Source organism: Bos mutus, chromosome 7 (genome assembly GCF_027580195.1).
Source record: "Bos mutus isolate GX-2022 chromosome 7, NWIPB_WYAK_1.1, whole genome shotgun sequence".
Classification (NCBI taxonomy): Eukaryota; Metazoa; Chordata; class Mammalia; order Artiodactyla; family Bovidae; genus Bos; species Bos mutus.
This window is the reverse complement of record NC_091623.1, coordinates 84013619-84037409: the sequence shown is the minus strand read 5'-3', so window position 1 is coordinate 84037409 and position 23791 is coordinate 84013619. Positions and strand designations below refer to the sequence as shown.

The window sequence follows — 23791 nt, the reverse complement described above, 5'->3', positions numbered from 1 at the left end:
TAAGGGGTCTGGGTTTAGTACCCGGGTTCTGAGGTCCAGGATCTGGGATCTGCGGTCTGAGGTACAGGATCTAGAACCTGGGGTCCAGTGTCTGAGGTAACAGATCTATAACCCGGAGTTAGGGGTCTGAAGTACAGGATCTAGAACCCGGGGTTGGGGATCTGAGGTAACAGATCTAGAACCCGAGGTCCAGCGTCTGAGGTAACAGATTTAGAACCTGGGGTTGGGGGTCTGAGGTACAAGATTTAGAGTCTGGGGTCGGGGTCCCAGGACTGAAGTACGAGATCTAGCACGTGGGGGGGTCCCACGTCTGAGGTCGGGGCTCTGGGGTCTAGGCCCAGGGTCTGAGGTACGAAGTCTCCATGGGCCTCTGCTCGCCCCCGCCCCGCCCCGCCCCCGCCCCGCCCCTCCCTCTCCCTCTCCCTCTCCCTCTCCCTCTCCATCTCCCTCTCCGGCTCCCCTCCTCTCCCCTCCGTCCCCCATCTCCTCGCTCCTCCCCTCTCCTCCCGCCCCTCCCCCGCCAGGCCCGCCCCGCCGGGCGCCGCACCGACAAGATGGCGGCGGGTGGGAGCGGCGGGCGCGCGTCGTGCCCGCCGGGGGTCGGCCCGGGCGCGGGGGGCGGCCCCGGGCCCAGCGCCAACACCGCCCCGGCCCCCGGCAACGCGGCCGCCGCCGCCGCCGCCCCGGCCCCCGCTGTCCCCGGGCCGCCCCCGCCGGTGTCGGTGTCGGGGCCGGGCGCGCAGGCCGCGGCGGGCGGGGAGCGGGCGGCCGAGGAGCCGGGGCGGCGGCGCTGCTCCGCGAGCCCGTCTACAACTGGCAGGCCACCAAGCCCACGGTGAAGGAGCGCTTCGCCTTCCTCTTCAACAACGAGGTGCTCTGCGACGTGCACTTCCTGGTGGGCAAGGGGCTCGGCGCGCAGCGCATCCCGGCGCACAGGTGGGCCGCCGTCCGGGACCGCCGCCCGACCCGGGACCGGGTTAGCACCGAGGCCCGCCCCCCGGGACTCCGTCATCCCCCAAGACGCCGCCGCTTCCCGGGACCCGGTCATCCCCAGGACTGGACCCCTACCCCCACCCCCTCCCCAGGATTCAGTCATTCCTGGGATCCCGCTCCCCGCCTCCCCTCAGGAAAACCGCCAGCCCCGGGGACCCAGCACCCGCCATTCCTGGATCCCCTGCTGTCCTGGGGACCTGCCCTTCCCCACCGCCCCCGGGCCCCAGCACCCTTAAGGCCCTGTGACCCTGCCAGGCCTCCGTCCAGCCCGGACTTCCAGATACTAGCCATGGTCCGCTCCTGCGACCCCTGCCCCTCCACCCTCATTGGAGTCTCCTGGCTCTATGATCCCTGACCCTGCACTCATGCCCGAAATCTCCCAGGTCCGCAGACCTCTTTCACTTGCTGCATCTCTGTGACCCTTCAACCCCTGCCAGGCTTTCCAGGCCCTGCAGACCCCAGCCTGGCCAGCCGTAGGACCGCCAGAGACCCCATCTCCTTCCGCCTCTTCCATCTCCTTCCCCTCCTCCACTGGGGCCTCACGGGCCCCAGTGATCTCCTCCCCTGAGTGCCCCCTCCTTCTGGGGCTGGGATCCCCCAGAGCCCCGCTAGACTCCCACCTCGTGAACCCCAGACCCTCATAACCCCCGTTCCCTGACACCGTACATCCCAGGTCTCCTCTTGAATGGGGTTTTCCTTGGTGCAGGCCCACACCTCTGCCAGGCTCAGGGGTGCAGCCTCCAGGCTCAGGGGTGCAGCCTCCAGATTCCTAGGTGGGGCGGGGCTGTATCAGAGACCACCCTGCCCACTGCTTGCTGGGGGATGCTGGAAGGGTTCTGTTGGGGAAGGGGGCTGGGGGTTCTTGCAACTCTGCCTGGAGAGTCCCCAGCCCGCTGTGAGGGTTGTCTTCACCATTCAGATGTCTGGCTTTTACTTGGCCTGTGTTTTTGAGATTCTTCTCTCTAGCCCTTTCTTGGTTATTTATGTGCAACTGGGACTAGATTCCTGCCCGAGGGAGCTTCCAGGCCGGTGAGGGGGTCCCCAAGACCTCCTGGGGCTTGTCCCTGCCCTAACCCTCTCCCCTCCCCTGCGAACTCCCGTAGGGAGCTGGTTGCCTTGTGACCCAGGAGCCCCCAGCCTCCGTCATGCCTTTCTTGTTTCATATTCCTGCTCTGTGGATCCTCTTGATGGAAGGTTCTAGTTCCTTTTCTTTTCAGCCTTTGGGTTGTTATTTCATGTGCATTGTGAAATGTTACCTACCGCGAACAGGTGCATAAGTGACCCTGGGCTCTCCTGGGCCTCAGTTTCCCTCCACCCCTATGACCTGGGACCAACCATTAGACACTTCCTTCCTGGGGCCACTGGGAGGGTGGACCCTGTGACCAACCAACCCTGGGACTAACCAGGTCCTATCACAGTGCCCGGGCTCATCCTCCACACAGGCTGGCCTCACAGGCTGGTGGGGATGTAACCCGGTGCTCCAGGAAACACTGGAGCATTGCTGCTGGAGCACAGACAGGAGTAGGGAGAATTCCTCACAGCCTGTGCCCAGCTCCAGGCTGACCTCACCCCCGCCTCCCTCCCGGATGGGCTGCATTAAGGGACTGGCTTGTAAGGAGCAGATTGAAACCCCACCTTGGGGAAACCCAGCAGATGCCCCCTTAACCATGTGGCTAAATTGATGGTCCTGGGGGTGTCAACACCCCCAGCAGGAAAGAGTCCTCCCCCTGGTGTGCTCCACCTCCAGCCCTGAGTCCCAGTGTCGTGGGTTGATGGTGGCCCCCAAGTTGTGTCCAAGTCCCAAGGCCCAGAACCCATGAACAGGACCTTATTGGGAAAAGGGTCTTTGCAGATGTGATTAAGAGTTTCAAGAAGAGATCATCCTGTATAATCTGAACGGCACTAAATCCAAGTGTTAAGTGTCCATGTGAGAGACGTGGAGAAGAGGGACCAGACAGAGACTGGAGGGACGTGGCCACAAGCCACAGTCTGCCCGGGGCCCCCAGAAGCTGAGAAGGGCAGAACCTTGCAGGGAGCACGGCCCTGATCTTGCACCTGCAGCCTCCAGAACATGAGATTCTCTCATCACCCAATTTGCAGTAATTTGTTAGAGAAGTCCCAGGAACCAGTCCACCCAGAGAAAATAACCAGATAAACCCAGTGGGGCGTGCCTCAGGACGGTCCTGGGAGGAGCCCGAGGACACAAGTAAATGCCACGTGGGATCCAGAAACAGTGCCTGGGGTGGGAAGGGTGTTAGTGCAGAGCTGGTGACTGCTGAACCGGACCTGAGCTTACTTCACAAAGCAGACTGAGGGCAGGGCTCGTGCTAACTTCCAGAAAGGCTGTGGGGCCTGCAGCCACCATTTCCCAGGATCCAGGCTTGTGGTGATTTTGGGCTGGGGCTCAGAATGGCGTGGACTCTGGGTGAAGGGCGACCTGGTACATGGGGCGCAGGAGGGCCTGGCATATGTAATGGCAGAGGGGCCAGCTCTGGCCAGGGCAAGCTCAGGCCTCGTTCAGAGTCTGCCGCCCACCCCCATCCCCTCTCCACTGTAGTACTTTTTCATCGCTCTTTTTCCTTCTAACTTTCTCTGTGATGGCTGTCCTTGGCTTGCTGTGAGCAGTGTCTTGCTGCTCTCCCTCCTGCCAAGCCCAGGAAAATGCCTGGCACACTGGGTGCTTAGGAAATGCATCAGTCCAATGTCTATACTCACAGGGCTCCCTCTGAGGAAGCACTGAGCATCTTCAGGGTAGCACTGTACAATTTGATTGCCCCACGTTAATATCTAAAATACCTTTATTCACATATCACTGGAGACTTAGCAGCGCAGAGATGTCCCCAAAGTACAGCAATCTCTGTGTGTGCTTAGCTAAATAGCACGTTTTTTAGTGACTGTGGCTTTATGGTGGATTTTGACAACTGCTGTGGCTGTTCTTCCCAGTTTTGCTCAAGACTTTTTGTGAAGACTTTTTCAGCTCGTCTCACACATTTAGCTGTTTCAGGATCAGTTACCCATCTGTCCATCCCTTCCTCCTGTCCATCCCTTGCTCAATCAGCAGTCTCTGAAACGGTGCTAACAAAAGACATCTCTTTCCCTGGAATTTACCTTCTAGCACAGTACCAGCAAATTTTTGTAAAGAGCCAGACAATAGGTAGTCTCAGTAGGCCACATGGTCTGTGTCCCAACTGCTTAATTCTGCTGTAGCAGTATGAACACAGCAAAGACAGAAATGAATGTGCATGGCTGTGTGCCAATAAAACTTTATTTACAAAAACAACTGGTGGGCTGGATTGGGTCCAAGAGCTGTATTTGACCAGTCCCTGGCTCAGTGGTTCCCTATAATCTTTAGAATCAGTTTGTCAAATGCTAAAGAAATAACTGGAGGGGTTTATCTTAGCAAAGATACCAGGTTGGGAGAGCTGACAGTTCAGAATACAAAGTATGGGCACATGTTGTCTCTCCATTTATGTATGGTACTTTTGTGTTTCCGTAGGGAAGTTTTGTAGTTTTATGTTTTGGGTTTTTTTTTTTTGGCCACACTGCCGGATTTTGGGATTTAGTTTCCTCTCTGGGGATTGAACCCAGGCCCCCTCAACAGTGAGAGTATGGAGTCCTAACTACTGGACCACCAGGGAATGCCCAGTTTTATAGTTTCTTCACATAGCTCTTGTGTGCAAGAGCTATGGCACTCCACTCCAGTACTCTAGCCTGGAAAATCCATGGACGAAGGAGCCTGGAAGGCTGCAGTCCACGGGGTTGCTAAGAGTCGGACACGACTGAGCGACTTCACTTTCACTTTTCACTTTCATGCATTGGAGAAGGAAATGGCAACCCACTCCAGTGTTCTTGCCTGGAGAATCCCAGGGACGGGGGAGTCTGGTGGGCTGCTGTCTATGGGGTCGCACAGAGTCGGGACACGACTGAAGCAACTAAGCAGCACATAGCTCGTAAACATTTATTGCTAGGTGTTGTTTTTGTTGTTGTTGTTGTTGTTTTTTCTGTTGTGAGTAATTTCTCCGTTACATATTTCCTAGCTGGTTCTTGCTGGGAAGCTGTGGGGCCTTGCACATTTATTTTTATCCACTGGAATGATTTCTTTCTGAATCCTCTTTGGTGTTAATAGCTGTTCCATTGATTCCATGGTCCAGTGCTGTCCAGTAGACTTTTCTGTGACAATGGGAATGTTCTAGATCTGTCCTCTCCAGTCCTAGCCTCTAGTCACACATGGCTACTGAGCACTTGAAATGTGGCCCTCACAACTGAGGAACCAAATCTTTTGTTTTCTCAGCTACACCACATGGCTCGAAGCATCTTAGTTCCCTGACCAGTGATTGAACCTTCGACCTCAGCAGTGAAAGCATAGAGTCCTAACCACTGGCCTGCCAGGGAATTCCCAAACTGAATCTTTTTTTTTTTTTTTAATCTATTTATTCTTGGCTGCCCTGAGTCTTTGTTGCTGTGTGGGCTTTTCTCTAGTTGCAGCGGGCGGGGGCTACGCTCTAGTTGCCGTGTGCGGGCTTCTCATTGCAGTGGCTTCTCCCGTTGTGGAACACAGGCTCTAGTTTTGCCATTTGTAGAAATCGCATATAATTAAAATGACAGAATGTGTAGGTTTTGATCTGGCTTCTTTCATTCAGTGTCTTATTTGTGAGATCTATCCACATCCTTGAATGGACAGCTCATTTCTTTTTATTGCCAAAGTAATTCATCTTACTGCTGAATCCCATTGCATGGATGGACCACACTTTGTCCATTCACCAGTCATATGGGTTATACAGGCATACAGGTTAAACAGGTCATTTCTAGCTTCTAGCTTTTCATTATAAGGAATAATACTGCTATGAACATTCAACATTTGTGCAGAAATCTGCATATGGAAGTACTACTGTTCCTTTTCTCTTGGGTAAATACCTAAGGGTCAAATGTTGGAACCGCAAAGTAACACTTACATGTGACATTTTAAGAAACCGCCAAACTGGTTTCCAAAGTGGCTTCCCCATTCCCCACCCGCCATGATGCCCAAGGACTCAGTAATGTCTTTGGCCTCATAGGTGAATTGGAAAATGTTCCCTCCTCCTCTGCTTTCTAGAAGAATATGCAGAGGGTTGGTGTTAATTTCTTCTGGGAATGGGCTTTTCCTTGTGGGGAGATTTTTTCTTTTTCTTTTTTTGCTGCACTGTGGAGCTTGTGGGATCTTAGTTCCCTAGCCAGTGATCGAACCTGTGTCCCCTACAGTGGAAGCTCAGAGTCTTAACCGCTGGACCACCGGGAATTCCCTGTGGAAAGATAGTGTGTTTTAATTGGTTGTGCTGGGTCTTCGTTGCTGCATGAGGGCTTTCTCCAGTTGTGGTGAGCAGGGGCTGTTCTTCATTGCGGTGTGTGGGCCTCTCGCTACAGTGGCTTCTCATTGCAGAGCACAGGCTCTAGGCACGTGGGCTCAGTAGTTGCAGTGCATGGTCTTTAGTTGCCCCACGGCATGTGGAATCTTTCTACATCAGAGATTGAACCCATGTCCCCTGCACTGACAGGCAGATTCTTATCCGCTGTACTACCAAGGAAGTCCCAGAAGATTTTTAGTGACTAATTCACTTGTTATTTATTTGTTTAGATTTCTCTGTCTTCAGTGAGTGTTGGCAGTTTGTCTTTACAGGAAGTTATCCATTTCCTCTAAGTTGTCTTTGTTGACGTAAAGTTGTTTCAAAGTTCTTTTACCGTTGGTCTTAGTGATATTCCGTTTTCATTTCTGATTTTGGTAACTTGTGTCTTTTTGCTTGATCAGTCTAGCTAAAGTTCTAGCAGTGGTTTAAATTTTTTTTTCCCCTCAAAGAATGACCTTTTGGTTTCATTGATTTATCTCTATTTTCCCATTCCCAGTTTCATTAATTCCTGCTCCCACTTTACTGTCTTCTTTGTTCTTTGGGCTTGATTTGCTCTTTTCTAGATTCCTGGGATGGAAGATTGCCTTGCTGATTTTATTTTTTATAAACTGTTGATCACTCTGTGTGTGTCTTGTGAGATCTTCATTCCCTGACCAGGGATAGAACCTGGACCCCGGCAGTGAAAGTGCCAAGTCCTAACCACTGGATTGCCAGTTAATTCCCAGAAGCTTAGGTTGCTGATTTTAGATCTTTATTTAATGGATACATAATGTTTACCCCAAGCAGTGTTTTAGCTGCATTCCTCATAGTCTGATGTGCCCTGTGCATTTTTGTTCTGGTCAAGATCTTTTCTCATTCCCCTTGTGTTTCTTCCCTGACCCATGGGTTACTTAGAAGTGTTGTTTCATTTCCAAATGTTTGGGAATTTCTCAGAGGTCTTTCTGTTATTGGTGTATAATTTAATTCCTCTGTTTGGAGAATAAGCTTTGACTTCTTTCAGTGCCTGTAAGTATATTTGTTTGACCTTGTACCTGGTCTGTCCTAGAGAATATTCCTAGAGCGTGCCTTCTGCCATCACTGGGCTGAGGGTTTTGTTTGGGGAGTTTAAGAAATCCCCAAAAGAAATTTATTTGGCTGTGTCAGGTCTTGTTTGCAGCATGCGGAATCTCTAGTTGTGGCGTGCAAGCTCTGTAGTTGTAACATGGGGGCTCAGTTTCCCCATGGCCTGTGGGATCCTAGTTCCCTGACCAGGGATCCAAACTGAGTTCCCTACACTGGAAGGTGGATTCTTAACCCCTGGACCACTGGGGAAACCCCTGGGCTGAGGGTTTCGTAAAGGTATGTTGGTGGCGTTGTTCAGTCTGGCTGTTTGTCAGTTGTGAAGAGTGAGGTGTTGAAACCTCCGGTGGAAACTGTTGGATTGTCTCTTCCGCCTCTTTATGCTTAGTTTCTCTTTGTGTGGTTTGGGACTCAGTTGTGTGTTTGTTTGCGCTGTTACCTATTCCTGTGTACTGACCCTCTGTTCGTAGGAAATGTCCATTTTCCAGTAACATTCCCTGTCTTCACATCTGTCTTGTCTGCTATCAGGGCAACCACTCCAGCTCACTGGTGCTTTCTGTCTGCAGGGTATGTCTTCCCTCATCTTTCTCCTTTCACCCCCTTCGTGTGTTTAATGTAAAACTTCGGAGCCTGTGCTATCCATCTGTCCCATCTCTGGTGACGTGAGCCTTGGCCGCAGGGCAGGTTTCTCCACTGGGATGTCCCTGCCATCCCCTCGTCATCACCCTTCCCTCCTGAGGGGTGCTCTGTGTAGACATCCCCTTTCCCCTCCTCCTTTGCCCACTGTTGGAGTATATGTGGATGGTGGTTCTAGCTGGAAAGAGTTGTTTACTCTGGCATCTGCCATATGGTGATTTCCTATTTCCATAACTCCTTCTCCATTTGTTAACTGGGATTCTGAAAGGAAAAACTGTCCCTTCCCCCTTGCTCACATACCTCCTCCATTATATATTTATTTCTTCATGGACTCACAGTTGTTTATCTTTTGGGTCATTGTCTGGTATGAGCGTTACTGTCCCAGATTTGGCCACTGGAAGTCCTTACAGTTAGCTCAATTCCTTTTAACATTGGTGTGTCATGTCGGGAGAATGTCTTTACTTTTTGGCCCCACAGGATACCAAGCTCATCTCATCCTTCCCCTCCCTCAGCCCAGGAATCAACCATTTCTCCGTTTAGTGGAAAATGGTATTTAGAAACCAAGATACAGGTGCTGGGTGTGCTCACTGCTGCTGGGGTATTGTTGTTAAGAGACCTTCTTAGCAGATAGAGCGAGGAAATATACCAACACACAACCTCTATTTCTGTGTCTCTGTCTCCATCTGTCCATCTAGTCTGTCCATCCATCCATCCATTCACCCACCTAAAAGCCAGGAGATCAACTTGAGTCCCTCTGACTCTGGCTCAGCCTTGGAGAGTTCATCCCAGCCTCCCTTCCCCTCACCTGTAACTCTCTTCTCCAGTTCTCAGAACCTGGCTTTCATTTTGCACATGTCTGCTTAGTGGCACAACATGTGTAGTTTCAGAGCTGCTTTTCCTATCCTGTGAAAAATACTTTTTCTGCATAAAGCACAGTATTTGTATGCAGTTCTTTTGGCCTTTAACCTGTTTCCCAAAGCTGCATAGCTGGTCTTTCTTCCCTGTCCCTTCAGGGTAGTGTGTCATTCTTTCTTTCTTTTTAATTTTTAAGTTGTAAAATACACATACCATAAAATTCACCCTTTTAACCATTTTTAAGTGCACAGCTTGGTGGCACTAAGCATATTCATGTTGTTTGCAACCATCCCACCAAAACTCTGTCCCCATGGAACACTGACTCCCCATCGCCTTCCCCAGCTCCTGGCCCCACCATCTTCTCCCTGTCTCTTGTGGATCTGACTCCTTTAGGGACCTGTGAGTTGAACCAAACTCTGTGTTCTTCTGTGTCTGGCTTCTCTCACTGAGCATCATGTTCTCAACGTCTGTTCGTGTTGTAACATGAGTCCAAATCTCCTTCTTAAGGTAACTAACACCCCTTGTATGGACAGACCACTTTGTATGGATGACGTGCTCACTGCTCGTCTGTCATCTCTTGATGGACACTGGGTCGCTTCCATCTTCAGGAGTCTGTGGATCATGACATGCTGAATACTCATGCACAGGTTTTGTGTGGATGTGTGCGTTCACTTCTCTCAGGCACATACCCTGGGAGTGGCACTGCCGGGTCGACAGGAACTTCATGTTTCGCCCCCTGGTGAACCACTGGCCTGTCTACCACAGCTACACACCTCATGACCCCCGCCCCTGTCACCCTGCTTGAGGACTCTGATTTCTCCACATCCTCAGCAGTTCTCGTCATTGTCTAGGTTTTTTATTCTAGCTGGTGGTCCAAGGGGTAAGGTCATGTCTCATGGTGGGTTTTTTTGTAACTGATGCTTTTGCTTTGATACTGCATTTCCATCATACTTTCTCATTAATTTTTATCTTGCAGAGGCTTTTGACTCTTATCACTGTAAGTGCGTGCGTGCGTGCTCAGTTGTGTCCAACTCTTTGCGACTCTGGACTGTAATGCACCAGGCTCCTCTGTCCATGGAATTTTCCAGGCAAGAATACTGGAGTGGCTCATGGTGGTTTTTTTTTTGTTTTTTTTTTTAATTTATTTGGCTGCATCGTATCTTAGTTGCAGCACTCAGGATCTTCATTGCCTCATGTGGGATCTTTGCTTGTGTCGCATGGAATTCTAGTTATGGTGCATGGGCTCACTAGTTGTGGCACGTGGGCTTAGTTGCCTGGGGCGTTCAGTTCAGTTCAGCTGCTCAGTCGGGTCCGACTCTTTGCCACCCCATGAACTGTACACACCAGGCTTCCCTGACCATCACCAACTCCCGGAGCTTGCTCAAACTCAGGTCTGTCGAGTCACTGATGCCATCCAACCATCTCATCCCTTCTCCTGCCTTCAACCTTTCCCAGCATCAGGATCTTTTCAGATGAGTCCTTTCTTCGAATCAGGTGGCCAAAGTATTGGAGCTTCAGCTTCAGCATCAGTCCTTCCAATGAATATTCAGGACTGATTTCCTTTAGGATTGACTGGTTTGATCTCCTTGTTGTCCAAGGGACTCTCAAGAGTCTTCTCCACTACCACAGTTCAGAAGCATCAATTCCTAAGCACTAAGCTTTCTTAATGGTGTAACTCTCACATCCATACATGACTGCTGGAAAAAACCATAGTTTTGACTAGATGGGCTTTTGTCGGCAAACTAATGTCTCTGCTTTTCAATATGCTATCTAGGTTTGTCATAGGTTTTCTTACAAGGAACAAGCATCTTTTAATTTCATGGCTGCAGTCAGCGGCATCTGCAGTGATTTTGGAGCCCCTCAAAATAAAACATGTCACTCTTCTATTGTTTCCCCCTCTATTTGCCATAAAGTGATGGGACTAGATGCCATGATCTTTGTTTTTTGACTGTTGAGTTTTAAAGCCAGCTTTTTCACTGTGTTCTTTCACCTTCATCAAGAGGCTCTTTTTAGTTTCTCTTCACTTTCTGCCATAAGGGTGGTGTCATCTGCATATCTGAGGTTATTGCTATTTCTTCTGGCAATCTTGATTCCAGCCTGTGCTTCGTCTAGCGTGGCATTTCACATGATGTACTCTGCATATAAGTTAAATAAGCAAGGTGACAATATACAACCTTGACATACTCCTTTCAATTTGGAACCAGTCTGTTGTTCCATGTCCGGTTTGAAGTGTTGCTTCTTGGCCTGCATACAAATTTCTCAGGAGGCAGGTATGGTGGTTGCTATTCCCATCTCTTTAAGAATTTTCCACAGTTTGTTGTGATCCACACAGTCAAAGGCTTTAGTGTAGTCAATGAAGCAGATGTTTTTCTGTAATTCTCTTGCTTTTTCTATGATCCAAAGGATGTTGGCAATTTGATTCCTGGTTCCTCTGCCTTTTCTAAATCCAGCTTCAACGTCTGGAAGTTCTTGGCTCACATAGTGTTGAAGCCTCGCTTGGAGAATTTTGAGCATTACTTTACTAGCGTGTGAGATGAGTGCAATTGTGTGGTAAACACTCTTTGGCATTGCCTTTCTTTGGGAGTCCTGTGGCCACTGCTGAGGTTTCCAAAGTTGCTGGCCTATTGAGTGCAGCACTTTCACAGCATCATCTTTTAGGATTTGAAATAGCTCAGCTGGAATTCTATCACCTCCACTAGCTTTGTTCGTAGTGATGCTTCCTAAGGCCCACTTGACTTCATACTCCAGGATGTCTGGCTCTAGGTGAGTGATCACACATCGTGGTTATCTGGATCATTAAGATCTTTTTTGTATAGTTCTTCTGTGTATTCTTGCCACCTCTTCTTAATATCTTCTGCTTCTGTTAGGTCCATACTGTTTCTGTCCTTTTTTGTGCCCGTCTTTGCATGAAATGTTCCCTTGGTATCTCTAATTTTCTTGAGGAGATCTCTGGTCTTCCCCATTCTGTTGTTTTCCTCTATTTCTTTGCATTGATCACTGAGGAAGGCTTCCTTACCTCCTTGCTATTCTTTGGAACTCTGCATTTGGATGGATATATCTTTCCTTTTCTCTTTTGTCTTTTACTTCTCTTCTTTTCTCAGCTATTTGTAAGGCCTCCTCAGGTAACCATTTTGCCTTTTTGCATTTCTTCTTCTTGGGGATGGTTTTGATCACCACCTCCTGTACAATGTCATGAACCTCCATCCATAGTTCTTTAGACACTCTATCAGATCTAATCCCTTGAATCTATTTGTCACTTCCACTGTATAATCGTAAGGGATTTGATTTAGGTTATACCTGAATGGTCTATGGTTTTCCCTACTTTCTTCAATTTAAGTCTGAATCTTCCAATAAGGAGTTCAGGATCTGAGCCACAGTCAGCTCCTAGCCTTGTTTTTGTTACTGTTTAGAGCTTCTCCATGTGGGATGAATCAAACCTGCGTCCCCTGCATTGGTGGGTGGATCCTTAACCACTGGACTGCCAGGGAAGTCCACTCATAGTGGTTTTGATTTGCCATATTCATCATCATGGTTTTGAGGATGGACGGAGAGGTGGGGATAGGAGACTCCTGGCAGGAGGCCAGTGAGGGGCCTGGTGGGCAGGGCTGCAGGTGGAGATGATCAGACTCCCCTGGACCCAGTTGCTCTTCCAGGCCTGAAGTTTGTCACTTTGTCCACCGGGAACACTGAGGACATGTATACCCCACCATCCTGGGCCCTGCACAGACACACCAGGCCCGGCTGGTCTGCCTCTTATGTCCTGCCAGTGAATCGTCAGGGATGGTTTTCCCCATAGGAGATCAAGATGCTCTGTTGTATCTAGGAGAAAGGAGGAACAGGAAAGCATTGCATATATGGATTGTGTGTGGGGCTGAGGACCCAGATGCCATGATGAATGAGTGGGGCTCCAAGGACACAACAGGGCTGGCAGCTGAACAGGGCATGGGCATCCTGGGGTGGCCAGATGGTGGGGCAAACCACATCAGTTATCCTCTCTTGGAACCCAGAAGTCTACTATGGGGTATGGCAGGGCTGTGCTCCCTCCAGAGGCTCCTCCAGCTTCTGGGGTCCCAGGCATCCTTGGCTCTTCAGTCTCTGCCTCCCTCATCATGTGGCCTCTCCTTGGTGTCTTATTATAAGCCATTGCGTCAGGGCCCAGCCTGGATGAGGGTAGCCTGGGCTTAGCAAGTAACATCCACAAAGACCCTGTTTCCAGACGAGGTCCCATCCTGACATTCCAGGGGGATGTGACTTTGGGGACACTCCTTTCATCCACTGCATTTAGCTTCTCACCTGGCTCCCATCTCTGTCCTGGCCTTTGGAGTGCTGTTAAGCCCTGGGCAGGACTGGGGGCCAGACCAGTGCCTGGCAGAGCTGGGAGCACACATCCACGATGGAGGAGTGGGTAGGAGCAGGGGTGGACGGGCTTCTTTCAGGGAGTGAGGGATGCCTGGGTGGGGTTTTCTGGGCGCTGTGGGGAGCGTCACTGGGCAGAGAGAAGCCGGGGAGTGGGCTGTCACTGCTGAATCCAGAGATTTTGCAAGGGGGTGGGTGCTCGGAGCCCTGCATGGGTCACAGTAGGACCCAGGGAGCAGGTGTGATGCAGGCATGGTGGCTTGCAATCCAGAGAATAGGGCTTTGCAGGGGGCTGTCCTCTTTGGGGAAGGCTGTCATGGGGCAGGCCTGGGGACCGTGAGTACACAACTGGTGGAACCCTGAGGCCCCCGAGGCCACTCACATCCTAACGCTCCCTTGGCCTCGACACCCTTCCCCACAGACTCAGCACGGTCCTAATGTTCTCTCCAGGCCTTCCCTGGCAGCCTGACCCTGGGGGATGTGTGTAGAGCAGTGGAGTGAGTGAGTGAATAAATGAGTGAGGGAGTGAAAGAGTGGTTGAGCAATGGTTGAACAAGTGAATAAATGAATGAGTGAGAGAATGAGGGAGTGACGTGGTTGAGAGAATGAGGGAGCAAGTGGTTGAATGAATCAGTGAGTGAACGAGTGAGTGAATGAACGATGAGTGAGTGAATGAATGATGGAGGGAGTGAACGAGTTGGGGAGTGCCTGAGCTGCCTGTGGCGTGTGGAACTGGCAGAAAGCTGTCGTCCATGCAGCCCCAGGGAGATGGTTTTGCATCTGTGCCCTCTCACTGTTGATCCACAGGAGCTAACTTCTCAGTCCTCAGGGCCTGCCTTCCAGAAGCATCTAGGGCAGGATGCTCTGGGCAGGGTGTTACTACTGCAGGGATGCTCGCCATCCACATCCCAGGGCCTCAAGAGACCCCAGGCTTGGGCACTTGGAGACTGGTGGGTCTCACAGAGGGTAACCAGGTCTTCTCTGACTCCCTAGGTTCGTGCTGGCTGTGGGCAGCGCTGTCTTCGATGCCATGTTCAACGGGGGAATGGCCACCACGTCCACCGAGATCGAGCTGCCCGATGTGGAGCCGGCTGCCTTCCTGGCACTACTCAAGTAAGACCTTCCAGGTCCTTCCCACCCGGGGGTAGGACAGACATACCTGATGGTTAATTAATAGAGCCCTGGGGACATTGCCTCCAGAGTCCCAGAAGCGACTCCCTTGAGATTTCTAGAACTCAACTTCTCAGTGAGGGGTGGACTCTGGACATCCCCCACCATTTTCATATTTTGCATTTTTTGTCTCAAAATATATTTCACATACTGTTCAACTCACCCTTGAAAGTGTACAGTGTACTATTAGTGGCATTTAGTTTTTCCACAGAGCACGCAGCCGCCACCTCTTAATTCCAGAACAGTCCATCCCCAGAACCGCACCCTCCCCAGCCCCTGACAACCAGGAACCCACCCTCTGTGTCTGTGGATCGGCCTGTTCTGGACGTTTCCCACCAGTGGACTCACACCCTGCGTGTCCTGTGTCCGCTTCTCTCACTGAGCATCGTGGTTTCAGGTTCACCCGCGTGTTGGTGAATCTCCCAGTTTTCATTCCTTGTACTCAAAGAGTTTTTAAAGAAATAGCCTAACGTAAGGATTTTTAATTCAACATGTATTTTTTCTTTCCGAGTTTCAATTTTTTTTCTCAAGGACTTTAAAACAAATCTAGTGATTTGGGGTAGAGGTGCTACACACAGACTGCAGGAAGCCGAGGAGGCAGCACCCCCGTGGAGGCAGCACCCCCGTGGAGGCCGGCGAGCTCTGTGGACCACACGTGTAGCCTGAAGGCTATCCTACATGGTCAAACAGCTTTTTAAATGTGGAGTTTCCTTTTTTGCCTTTTTTGTTGTTGGCCTCAGGACATGGGGGACCTTAGGAGTTCCCTGACCAGGGATCAAACCTGGGCCCTCAGCAGTAGAAATGCAGAATCCTAACCTCTGGCTGGCCAGGGAAGTTCTTTTCCCTTCTGATTATAAAAATGGCATTGATTCACACAAAGAGAGAGGGAGGGAGAGAAAGAGAAAAGAAAAAGTGGAAGAAAATGGAGTGGACCTGCCCCGCTCTGAGCACCATGGACAAGGCCTTGCCTGGCCGGTCCCATTCATATCCAGTCCCATCTGTGTTGTGCGCTCCCAGCCGCCTGCCCCAACCGTGTCATCTTCTCCCCTCTGGTATCCACAGTTACCCTCGGATGTAAACCAGTTCCTGTTAGCTCCATCTAACCACGCTGAATTCTGCAGGCTGACCACAAACAACACTTGGTGGAGTAATCTCACTTCTGTCTCTAGGCAGCTTTTCAGACCAGGGTCCACAGGCTGCCTGCGAGAGAGGGCAGGGGGTGCTGCTTCCACTGCTGCCTGCTGATCCTGCAGAAGCGGCCTGGAAGAATCTGTAAACTGTAGGCAGGGCTGAGTGCCAAGAAAAACTTATTTACAAACCAGGTGGTAAAATTACAGTGAGCTGTCACTTCACACCCACCAGGATGGCTATGATCAATATTAAACAAACAAGTTGTCTCGAGGACATGGAGAAATGGGGGCCATGATGCACTTCTGGGGGAATGTGAAATGGGGCAGCCACTGTGGAAACAGTCGGAAGATCCTCACAATCTAAACATAGAGTCACCATATGCTCAGGCAATCCTACTCTGGGTACAGATCCAAAAGAAGGGGATGCAGGGGCTTGAAGAGAGATTTGCACACCCACGTTCACAGCAGCGTGATTCACAACAGCCAGAAGGTGGAAACACCCCAGCTGTCATGAACAGATGAGGGATGAAGAAGGTGTGATCCATCCACATGCTGGAGTATTACTTGGCCTTCAAAAGGATTCTGACACTTGCTCCAACATAGATGGACCTTGAGGACATGATGAAATAAGCCAGATGCAAAAGGACAGGTACCGTCTGATTCCACTAACAGGAGGTCCTAGAGGAGTCAGATGCAGAGACAGAAAGTGGATGGTGGGGCCAGGAGCTGGCGGAGGGGTGGGGAGTCAGTGTTTCGTGGGGACAGAATTCCAGTTTGGGAAGCTGAGAAAGTTCTGGAGATGGATAGTGGGAATGAATGCACAATGAAACGAATGTAACTAATGCTACTGATGGTCAAAATGGTAAATTTTATGTATATATTACCATAATTTTTAAAAATTAGAATGTCTATTTTTTAAAAAGACAAAAAAAAGTGATAGATTGCAGTTGGCCAAACCCTCCCTTTAGTCTAAGCTTGGTGAGACATGGGGTGAAAGGCTGTTCTGTCTCGTCTCCATCTCTGTGTCTGTCTTTCTCTGTATATGTTTGCTGTTTCTCTTTCTGTCCCTGGGTTTTGATGACCACGGCTGTTCCCCTGAGAGGGTGGACACTACCTCCGTTGTATGTGAGGGGCTCACCCATCTGCTCCCACATGTCCTGGTCTGTTCCAAGGTCCCCCTCAGCACTGCTGACATTGATGGCCATTCTGTCCCTGACCCCGCCAGATCCCTGCTGCTTCTGTGTAGGCTTCCAGTGCGTTCTGGGGGTGCTGAGTGCCAGGAGAGGGGGCACCTTCCAGGAACTTGCTCTTTGGGCTGTTCCAGTGGGTTGGGCTTCCACCCTTGCTCCCTTGTACTCCCGCTCTGTGCCTGTGGATGACACTCAGGTGGTTTCCTGTGCATTGTGCTGCTGTGAACACACATCATTTCTCCTGCATGCCCAGGGCCGCCCTGAGGTGCTTCCACCAGACGGGCCAAGGGCTGCTTTCTCAACTCTCTCCCTGTGGTTTTGTAATCGACCCCACTTCTGACCCACACAAAGAGTTGGCCTGAGGACAGGTGGTCACCTCGGCCACCATATCTGCAATTCCAGCTGGCACTTCTGGTCCCATCAGTGGTTGAGCTTGAGCTGGCTGTGGCTGGGCCAGAGGGTTGTTCAGAGGGTTATGGCCCCAGGGCAAATCCCATGCTGCCCACAGAGGAGTTAGAGGCTGCCTGCTGTGTAGATACGTTCCGTGGGTATCATGTGGGTAGTTTAGCTCCGCTCCTTTTTCCTGGTAACTTTTTTGAGGGGTCAAGTCCACAGGTCAGAGGGCAACTGGTGCTGGTTTGGATGGCTCCTTGGGCCGGTCTGGAGGGTGAGGGCAGGGAGGCTGTCCTCACACCCGCCTCTGCCCCTAGGTTTCTCTACTCAGATGAAGTTCAGATCGGGCCTGAGACGGTCATGACCACGCTGTATACTGCCAAGAAGTACGCGGTGCCTGCTCTTGAGGCCCACTGTGTGGAGTTCCTGAAAAAGAACCTGCGGGCTGACAACGCGTTCATGCTGCTGACGCAGGTGCAAGGCTGGGATGCAGGGGGCAGGGCAAGGATGTGGGGGAGGGGAAGGCGTGGGACCTGCTGGGGCATAGGTGCGGAGTCTGGACAGCGATATAGGTGGGTGAGGATGCCGCCGCTGGGGCAGGAGAGGTCGGGTTGGTGCATTTGACTTTTAGGTGTCTGCTAAATCTTGTGGAAGGGTAAGTTCCTCCCTCACTGTACCCTGCACCCTGCGGGTGAGTTTCCCTGGTTACTCTTGCGCTCCTGTGGACGTTTTGGTGCCCTTGTGCAGGGCTCAGGTGTGGGGAGAAAGGTATTCCGTTACTAAGTTAGAGGGGCACGTCTGAGGCTGTCTGGTCCCACTGACTGTGACGGGGCTGGACCACTGAGAGGCCGGCTGGGATAGGGCAGCACCCAAGTGTAGTTGTGGCTCTATGACCCCTCGCTGCCGTGGTGTCTGGGCCCCGGCGCATCTGCTGAGTTGCTCTCGAGTGCTAGAGCCTGGGCTGTCATATGGGGACTGTTCCCAACCATTTCCTGAGAGCTGCAGCCACGTGGGGCGTCCTGGCCTCCTAGCCCAGCCCCAGGCAGAGCACAGTGCATAGGGGTGTGGGTTTGGGCTGCCCCACAGCTTCCCGGGCATCCCTGGGCCCCACCCTGTGCATGAGTTCTCATATTAGGGGCACATCTCTGCAGTGTCCTGTGGGTCCTTCTCTGCCCTCTCCCCAAGGCTCCTGCCTGACCTGGGGAGGACTGGGCCCACCTCCAGCCTGAACCTCTCAGTATCCTGACTTTTGAGGTGCAAGCCTGCCCTTCCCCCGCCCCCATCCCCAGACAGTGGTTACTGTGAGTCTGGGACCCTGGAAGATGATAATCTCTGGGCTGCTGCTCGGCTCCCAGGACTTGAAATCCATGCCCAGTGTGGAGCCAGGGTTCATGTGGCTGGGTGTTGACATGGCTCTTCTCTTACTGCCCTCCCACTCTCCAGGCAAGACTTTTTGATGAACCACAGCTTGCCAGCCTATGTCTGGAGAACATTGACAAGAACACGGCTGACGCCATCACAGCTGAGGGCTTCACGGACATCGACCTAGGTGAGGCACACTGGTCGCCGCCCAGGGGCCATCAGACCTCATCCCCGAGGTGGGGCCGCACCCGCTGACAGCCCCTCCCTGCAGACACACTGGTGGCGGTGCTGGAGCGGGACACGCTGGGCATCCGAGAGGTGCGCCTGTTCACAGCCGTTGTCCGTTGGTCCGAGGCTGAATGTCAGCGGCAGCAGCTGCAGGTGACACCCGAGAACAAACGGAAGGTTCTGGGCAAGGCGCTGGCCCTCATCCGCTTCCCACTGATGACCATTGAGGAGTTCGCTGCAGGTAACAGGGGCACTGACAAGGAGTGTGATCCCGAGTGTGAGTCATGTGACCCTCAGCCTGGCCACAGTGGGTCAGGCGCCAGCCGTGTCCGTGTGAGAACAGGACTGGGCTTGAGACCCTGATGTTGGAATGACCTCCAGAGGCCAACCATCCTGAGTCCCCACATCTCAAGTGTCCACACACGTGTGTCTTGAGTGTTGCAGATCCCCAACAGGGGCTCATGTCCGGGGAATGGGCTGTGGCGTCCGGGTCTTCCATGAGCCTATGAAGGGCTGAGAGGTGTCTGGAGCCATGCTGCAGGGCTCAGGTTGGGACTCAGGCCTAGGCAGGGTTGGCCCTGGCCCTACCTCCTGCCCCATGGGGACCCTCCAATCCTTTGGGCCGTGTGGCAGTAGATGCCAACTTGGCACCCTCCCCCAGGGAGGCTGGGCCTCCCCTTTGGGTCATTTTCGTGGCTGATGCCAACCTTGGTCCTGGAGCCACACTGGCCTGGGAGGTTCTGGGTGGAGCTCTAGCCCACAGCAGGTGCACCACGTCCTGTCTCTCCCAGGTCATGCTGCTCCTATTCCCGCTCTGGTTCAGGGTCTCCAGATTGAACAGCGACAGCAAACAGATCATTTTCCAGTGTGTCTGCCATGCAGTGGCGGGGAGGCACTTCTTCTATGGGTCAGCTCTCTATGATCAGAATCTGACTTGACCAGGTGACCTGTTTTATCTGGCAGTCACTGGTGGCACAGCAGAACTTGGGTACAGCCTCAGAGGCCGTCTCCGGTACTCTGGGGCTCACTTATCCATCAAATACTTAGCACTTCCTCATACCAGACCCTGGCAGCACCACAGTGACGGGGCCGTCCTGGGTGCTGTGGGGTGTGGAGCAGCCTCCCTAGCCCCACTCCCTCCATGCCAAGAGCCCCGCTTGTCTTCTTTAAGATTTTAATTATTTGGCCGCGTTGTGTCTTAGTTGTGGGACGCAGGATCTTGCATTTCGGTGCATGGACTCTGGTTGTGGTGCACAGGCTCTAGGGTGCAGGCTTCAGTAGTTGCAGGACATAGGTTTTCTGGTTGTGGCACTGAGGCTTGGTTGCCCTGTGGCATGTGGGAACTTAGTTCCCCAACCAGGGATTCAACCAGAGTCCCCTGCATTGCACGGCGGGTTCTTAACCACTGGGCTGCTAGGGAAGTCCCACCCTTATCTTGATGATCACGGATATCACAAACATTGCCCAGTGTTCCCTGGGGAGCTGGGACCTCCAGGTGAGAGCCCTCAGCTATAGTGTTGAGCTGTCCCAACCTAAGATGCCTGTGTGAGCCTTGCAGGATTCCTCTTTCTCCAGCCCTGCTTGTCACCCTGAAATAGCTCTCCTCCTGGTCCCTCAGCCCACCTGGTTTCCAAAGCCCCCCAGGGTCTCAGGTCTCCTGGAAGTACCACCCTCCAGCCTTTCTTGGCCCCCTCGCCCCTCCTCCCATGAGGGTCCCCAGGCTGGAGCACCCGCCCCCCACATGCAAGCTCTTGGGGTGTGTGCCAGACCTGGGCCTTGTCCTTCTGCTATGGGCGGGACCTCTGGGGCTTTGGCTGTTTGTCACTCAATTGTGTTTTGGAGAATTTTCCTGCCTCTTCTATTCCCCTTGAAAATGTAGGAAAGTAGAGAGAAGGTTGGGAAAATGTCCCCCAAAGACTACCCTGGCTGTGTGCGTCAGGACTGAGGTCACAGGTGGTTTGCTTTCTGTTTTCTGTGTGGAGATTTAAAGAGCGGTTCCTGTCTGTGTTCAGTTTTGTATCTTATGTGCTCCACAGACATCTCTCCCCTGTTGCTGCAATATGCGTACATGGGGCTACCGGGTCTGTGAGCCAGGCCATGGCTGACCTGCCCCAGAAACGAGCTCAAAGCTGGTGAATGAGCGATTCCTGTAAAGGAGGGCAGTGCCATCTAGGCCTGTTGCAGGCACCTTGTCCTGCCACAGGTGGTGGGCAGGGCGGGTGTAATCCTCCCGCCCTGTGGCCCAGGAGACCCCAGCACACTGGTCTTCCCCACCAGAAGCTCCTCTGAGTTCTTGGGTTTGCTGCATCTAGGCTCCCACCTCCAGAGTCTTCCCCAGCTCCAGGCCTGACTTGGGGCCAGCACCCCCGCATCTGTAGGTGCCTGGGGTAGACAGGCAGGGGCATGAGCTCTGTGGACCCATGGTGTTCCCCTAGGTAGTCCCCGAGGGGGTCAGGAGACCCGAGTAGCTGAAAGGGGTTTTGCCCAGTTAGCTAGCACATTGGAGCATTGGCCCCATGTCAACCTGGGACCGCTCCCCAAACGCTCTTGGAAGGGCCATTTCCCCCTCACTAACACTCCCCCCCCGCCCCCCCGCCCAGGGGCTGCCTGGACCCATGACGGTTTGCAGAGAAAAGAGGCTGGGTCTTATGTCTTGCCTTCTGGTGTCTTTGTGCGCTCACGGTTTGCCCCATCCTTCCCAACTCCCTCCTGTGCCCACAGGGCCCGCGCAGTCGGGGATCCTGGTGGACCGTGAGGTGGTCAGCCTCTTCCTGCACTTCACCGTCAATCCCAAGCCACGTGTGGACTTCATTGATCGGCCACGCTGCTGCCTCCGCGGGAAGGAATGCAGCATCAACCGCTTCCAGCAGGTGGAGAGCCGCTGGGGCTACAGCGGCACGAGCGACCGCATCAGGTGGGCGGGGCAAGTCTCATGGGCAGGGCAAGTTGTGGGGCGGGGCCTAGTTGGGGCCTCCCCATGGGGAGGGGCAGGGCCTGGTTGGTGGAGGTCACTCAGCATCTCCTTCCTCCGATGCCCTCAGGTTCTCGGTCAACAAACGCATCTTTGTGGTCGGCTTCGGGCTCTACGGCTCTATCCATGGGCCCACAGATTACCAAGTGAACATCCAGGTCCTGCCCCTACCTCTGGGCCCTGTCCCTCCAGATCACCCCTTCCTCTTCTCGCCCCTTCTTCACATCCCACCCCTCTTCCGCTAGTCAAGGGGGGACCCAGGACCATGCCTCTCTACCCCCACCATTGGCCTCCTCCTTTCAGGTTAGCTTAGTCCTCACATCCAGGCTCCGTGGGGTCCTGTGGGTGGGCACCGGGTTGGGGGCACCGGGGTGAGCTGTGCCCGGCTCTGGCCCTTAGATCATCCACACGGACAGTAACACGGTTCTGGGCCAGAACGACACGGGCTTCAGCTGTGACGGCTCTGCCAGCACCTTCAGAGTCATGTTCAAGGAGCCGGTGGAGGTGCTGCCCAACGTCAACTACACGGCCTGTGCCACGCTCAAGGTGTGCCTGACCCCACCCCACCCAGGCCCCTGACCCCAGAAACCTACCCCAGGACCCCAACCCTGAACCTGACCCCCAGCCCAGACTCAGGGTCTCTGAGCCCCACCCAGGACCTCGCCTCCCAGTTTACTGCCCACCTCTAAGGATGTGAGGCTGGGAGGGCACAACCTTGTGTCCTCCTTTGGAGGCCTGCTGCGCACACTGGGTGGGCCCTGAGCTGTGTTCTTATGCAGCACATCCTTGCGGACCTGCTGGGTCCTCCCCACAGGGCCCAGACTCCCACTATGGCACCAAGGGCCTGCGCAAGGTGACCCACGAGTCGCCCACGACGGGGGCCAAGACCTGCTTCACCTTCTGCTATGCGGCCGGGAACAACAATGGCACATCGGTGGAGGACGGCCAGATTCCAGAAGTCATCTTCTACACCTAGGCCACTGGCCCGGTGCCCCCCAGCCCAGGCAGGCCGCCTGGCCCCACTGCTGTGCCTGCCGCCCACGCTGCTGCCCCCCACAGGGCCAGGAGGGCTCCTCTCTGCGTGCGGTGAGCTGGCTGCCTATTCCAAGGTGATGGAGGGGTGGGCAGGGCGGCAGAGACAATCCCCCTCAGGACTTGGGGGGCAGGGTCAGCCTAACCCCGCCCTGAGCAGAGGGTCCACCCGCCCACCACCCCTGCAGCCCCACTCAGGGTTGGTGTAGGGTGTTGCCTCCTGTTTGTTTCAGCTGCACATGGCAATGCATCCTGAATTCCTGTTTCTCTGGTAGGAGAGCACGTGCGGGGCCGTAGCTGGCATGGGGGGCTTGTGTGCCTCTGCTCTGTTCACTGGGGAGGCTCAGGCCCCCCAACCTGCCCGAGAATGAGGGCTCAAGCCCTCCCAAGGTCCTGCAGGCCGGCTTCCTGCCAGGCCCAGGCCCTGCCCCTGGGCCCAGTAAAGGACCATCTGTGTCCAGCCTCCCTGGACGCCCCTCCCCGCCCCTGCAGCTGTGGACGCGGGTGGCAGACCGGGTCTGCCTGGGAGGGGCCATGTTGCGGGCCAGCCATGGTGGCCACGTCCCCACTGGCCCGCCTGCCCAACCTGTAGCCCCACTCCCAGCCCCCAGCAAGTACTCTGCCCAAGGTGCTGGAGGGTGCAGCCCCTACCCCACCCCCATGCTTCCATCTGGAGCCTGTGTCCTCCCCTAAGCCATGGAAGGTGTGTCTGCACACCACACCCCAAATGTTTTTGTTTTTTTTTTTTAAATAAAGGAAAGAAACGTATAATCCCTGAGACATGTGCTGCTTCCAGTGTGATGGGGTCCTGGCAGTGGAGCCAGACTTCTCACCTTCAGCGCATCCAGATCACATGGGGGCTTGCCCTGGGCTCCTTCTGGAGCAGCCAAGAGTGTCAGGAGCCCCCCCCCCACCCCCTGAACCAGGAATCTTGTTGGCAGGGATGCAACCCAGAGTGGCCGTGCTGGCTCTGCCCAGGGGGGTGTCCTCCTGCTTCCACAACCCATCCTGGCCCCTCCTGTCCAGTGAGGACTC

At 53.4% G+C, this 23791-nt stretch overlaps 1 protein-coding gene across 1 annotated transcript; it reads left to right on the top strand.

Annotated features, from left to right (window-relative positions):
• The first annotated feature begins 525 nt into the window (after window positions 1-525).
• Window positions 526-23534, top strand: BTBD2 (BTB domain containing 2). Its single transcript, XM_005890439.3, is given in 10 exon segments — window positions 526-773; window positions 776-936; window positions 14274-14393; window positions 17481-17637; window positions 18607-18712; window positions 18797-18994; window positions 21475-21667; window positions 21795-21882; window positions 22124-22270; window positions 22539-23534. Coding segments are annotated over 10 exon segments (1551 nt in total). The 5' UTR covers window positions 526-554; the 3' UTR covers window positions 22701-23534.
• Window positions 23535-23791: the final 257 nt, after the last annotated feature.